The sequence below is a fragment of the Arachis stenosperma genome, chromosome 7, assembly GCF_014773155.1.
Source record: "Arachis stenosperma cultivar V10309 chromosome 7, arast.V10309.gnm1.PFL2, whole genome shotgun sequence".
NCBI classification, from domain to species: Eukaryota; Viridiplantae; Streptophyta; class Magnoliopsida; order Fabales; family Fabaceae; genus Arachis; species Arachis stenosperma.
In genome coordinates, this window is record NC_080383.1 from 30211378 (window position 1) to 30214808 (window position 3431).

The following is a 3431-nucleotide window of genomic DNA, read 5'->3' on the forward strand; positions in this document are numbered from 1 at the left end:
AAGCCCATATTAAAGAAACGGCATTAAAACAAAGAATGGCGAACAGATACAACCAGAAAGTCATTCGAAGGAGCTTCGCTACAGACGACTTGGTCTTGATTAGAAATGACATAGGAGTCAACAAGTCTGGGGAAGGAAAGCTCACTGCTAATTGGAAGGGACCATACAAGATTAGAGAAGTCTTAGGAAGAGGTTATTATAAGGTGACCGACCTAAACGGCACCGAGTTACCAAGGTCGTGGCATGCTTGCAACATGAAAAGGTACTATAGTTAAAAGCGAACCCTACTCCCTGATGTACTCTTTTTCCTACTTCACGATTTTTTCCCAAAAAAAAACAAAGGATTTTTTCTGAAGAAGGGTTTTTAATGAGGCATCACAGTAGGGCCTAAGGGGAATAAATTGCTAAAAACCCTTAGTAGCAGTAAAAGTACCTTTCCAAATAAATAAAGATCTTTTACAAACATCTCTTACAAAAAAATTCCTTCTCGATTATTCTTTTTCTTTTTCTACGAAACGCGCCGACTTAAGCTCGACAAAGCGTGAAAATCCCATGAACCGACCTAGATGGTCGTCAGGATAAAACGACGAGGTACAAGTCGGTGTAAAGAGGTTATAAAAGTTGATCGTAAGAAACTTGGAAACACTCCGACTCATAAGTCGAAATGAAAGCCCGAGTAGCTCGGAAACACTTCGACCCATAAATCGAAATGAAAAACCGAGTAGAAAAAATGCATCGCAAAAATAACCTAAGTCACAAAAACTCAATAAACCGCAAAGTTGAGTATAAGGAATAGTGAAAAAGAGATCAAAAAACCTATTAAAAAAGCTAAAAGACTGTCCTAAGTCCTCAAAGCGAAAAAAGCTCAGAAGGACAGACAAGCCAAAGGAGGTTTTTCAAGAAAAGATCGAAGAAATTTTCTAAGTATCAAAAACAGAAAAGCATGCACACGAAAGATAACTTAAACCCTTATCCAAAAAAGGGTATTTCTAAAATATTTTGTTTACGGCCTTAAAAGGCCAAATAAAATGTCAACTACCACCACCAACATAAAAGAGAGAGTTTAAAAAGAGGGGACCCACAGGCCGGGCCCCCATATAGCCAACAAAAATTTTAAGCATCACCACCGGGAGTAGTTGGATCACCACCAGAATCAGGAAGATCGGCCGCAACGCCACCAGGACCAGGGAGAGGAGCACCCACAGAAGTTGGAAGAGAAGTCTCGGGAGCCTTGGAAGAACTCGGAGCGTCGTCTGGTCGAGGAGGAGACTCTATGATTCTCTGACCCCGAGTCTTCAACTCGGACTCAGACACAGTTCGGGGAGGAGACACAATGGCCCCATCAATGACAATCTTGTCAGGGTCCAAAGGAGAGAGATCCAGATCGGGAGCAAGGACTCCGACCTGCTCCTTAAAAATCCTCCAAGCCTCCTCGGTTCCCTCAGCAATAGAGTCCTCCAACTCGACGTAAGCAATCCGAGAATTCAACAAGTCCTTCCTCACCTCCACGAGGTCCTTGAACAAGCTCGAATAACTCTCTTGCGCCTTCTTCCTCAAGCCCTCCTCCATATTGCATTGGGCTTGTAACTTGCTCCCCTTCTCCCGAAGGCCATCCCTCTCCTCCTTCAATTTAGCGACCTCCTCCTTCAACTCCTTCTCATGTTTATGATACATGAGAAGCCTTTCCTCCAACTCTTCAACCCTCGAAGTTGAACCCATAGAGCTAAGAGGAGCCTTCTCAAAAATATCAAGAAACTTAGTGCACACCGCCACCGCCCTGACATTTTTCTGAGCCAGAATAGTGAGGTGGTTCCGGAAAGAAACATCATCCATACCTATACGGGTATGGGGATAGATGTGTTTCCGGATAAATGCAGGAGCATCCACCTTAGCCTCACCTTCAAAAGAAGAGGAAGACTCTAAAGTCTTGCGCTTCTTCTTGTCTGACTCAAGAAAAGATCGGGGGGAAGGGGGCGGCTGAGAAGAGGCCGAGGAGGAAACAACAATAGTACGAGAAGAGGTCCCCAAATTTTGGGAAGAAGGGGGAGGAAGAGGAAGAGGAGAGCTAGTTACCTTGGCGCTACCGGTCCTAGCACGGGACTTCGCTTTGGCCTCCTGGACCCTCTGGTAAGATTCACTGGAATTCCTCTTCACCATCTCTGCAAAAAATAAATTAGTAGCCAAAAAAGTCAGACAAGTCGGGAAAACAAGTTGGAAATAAAGCAGAAAAGACAAAGGCTACCTAATTGTGTTTGGACAAAGGTCGGCGACCCCTGGAGAAATTTTTTGGTATCCAGATATGGGGCCCTCCCCCACACTTCTCGGAGGAACCCCATAATGGCTGCCTCCACCTCATCCAAGTCGTCCAAACCATGTTTCTCACAGGGGGAGGCCTCCAACCAGTACAGAGGAAAGCGAGGAACAGAATTTTCATCCAGAAAAAAGGGGTGGTGACCCTCTACACGTTGAACTTTGAAAAAATAATTTTTGAAGTCATGGAAGGATTCATCAAAAAGGGTAAAAACTCTCCGACCTTGTATGGCTCGGAAAGACACCCATTGCTGCTTGTTATTTAGCCCACTGAAGGGCTTGGTCATGTGGAAAAGATAGAAGAAAATCCTCAAAGAGGTCGGAAAATCTAAGGCATGGCTGATAAACTGGTAAATTTTCAGAAAACCCCAAGAATTGGGGTGAAGTTGGGTAGGAGCAATTCGGCAGTGACGTAAAACAGCTATTTCAAAATTAGAAAATGGAAGAAAAACACCCAAACGGATAATCATGCTTTCATACATGTAGAAAAAATGAGGGACCTCCTCAGTATCCCTCCCAAAACAAACCCGGTCTTCCAGATCCGGGACCACCAATTCATACTTTGGCTCATCCTCCTCAGAGGTACAAATATGGTGATGAGTGCGAAGGTTGGTGATAAACTCGGCATCAACCAAGGGTTCCTCCCCCAAGACCGTAACATCAACCCACTGAGCAAGAACTTCTATAGAAGACATTTTTTCCTAAGGTACGATGAAAACCTACAAAGGAAAAAGAAAAAAGAATAAAAAATGAGAGCTCCTAAGGGGGCATGGAATCTAACAGAAACCTACGGCGTCATCTTCTCCCTCTCCAAAGAAAATAAAAGGCATGCAAACAGAAGCACTTAATAAAAGGGAAGAAAGAACCAACCTTTGCCTGAAAAGGGGTAGAGGAAGATGAAAGCCTTCAACGAAAGTGTTCCACGAACAGATACGAAAGTGTTCCACGAACAGATGAAAGGGAAAATTTGAAAAATCGAAAAAACGAAACAACGAAAGAAGGGGGAAGCACTTATAAGCACGTTAGGGGCATAATGGTAAAAATGGAAGCGATCATTAATGAATGCACCGTTACCAAGGTAATTAATACCTACGCATACCCCTAACGGACGCGACGTTTGA

General features: G+C 43.9%; 1 protein-coding gene across 1 annotated transcript; it reads right to left on the reverse strand.

Annotated features, from left to right (window-relative positions):
- Positions 1-1113: 1113 nt before the first annotated feature.
- Positions 1114-3005, reverse strand: LOC130939656 (uncharacterized). The gene is made up of 2 exons (XM_057867744.1): positions 2243-3005; positions 1114-2159 (listed from the first exon to the last, which is right to left on the reverse strand). Exons 1-2 carry the CDS (start codon positions 3003-3005, stop codon positions 1114-1116), a joined length of 1809 nt encoding a protein of 602 aa, XP_057723727.1.
- Between the last annotated feature and the right edge of the window lie 426 nt (positions 3006-3431).

What these genes read in the sequence shown, in the direction of transcription:
- LOC130939656 (XM_057867744.1), bottom strand. Translation starts at nt 3,005, where the DNA reads ATGTCTTCTATAGAAGTTCTTGCTCAGTGGGTTGATGTTACGGTCTTG. An exon ending in CTTTGTCCAAACACAATTAG is followed by an intron (nt 2,160 to 2,242) that starts GTAGCCTTTGTC and finishes TATTTTTTGCAG; the next exon opens with AGATGGTGAAGAGGAATTCC.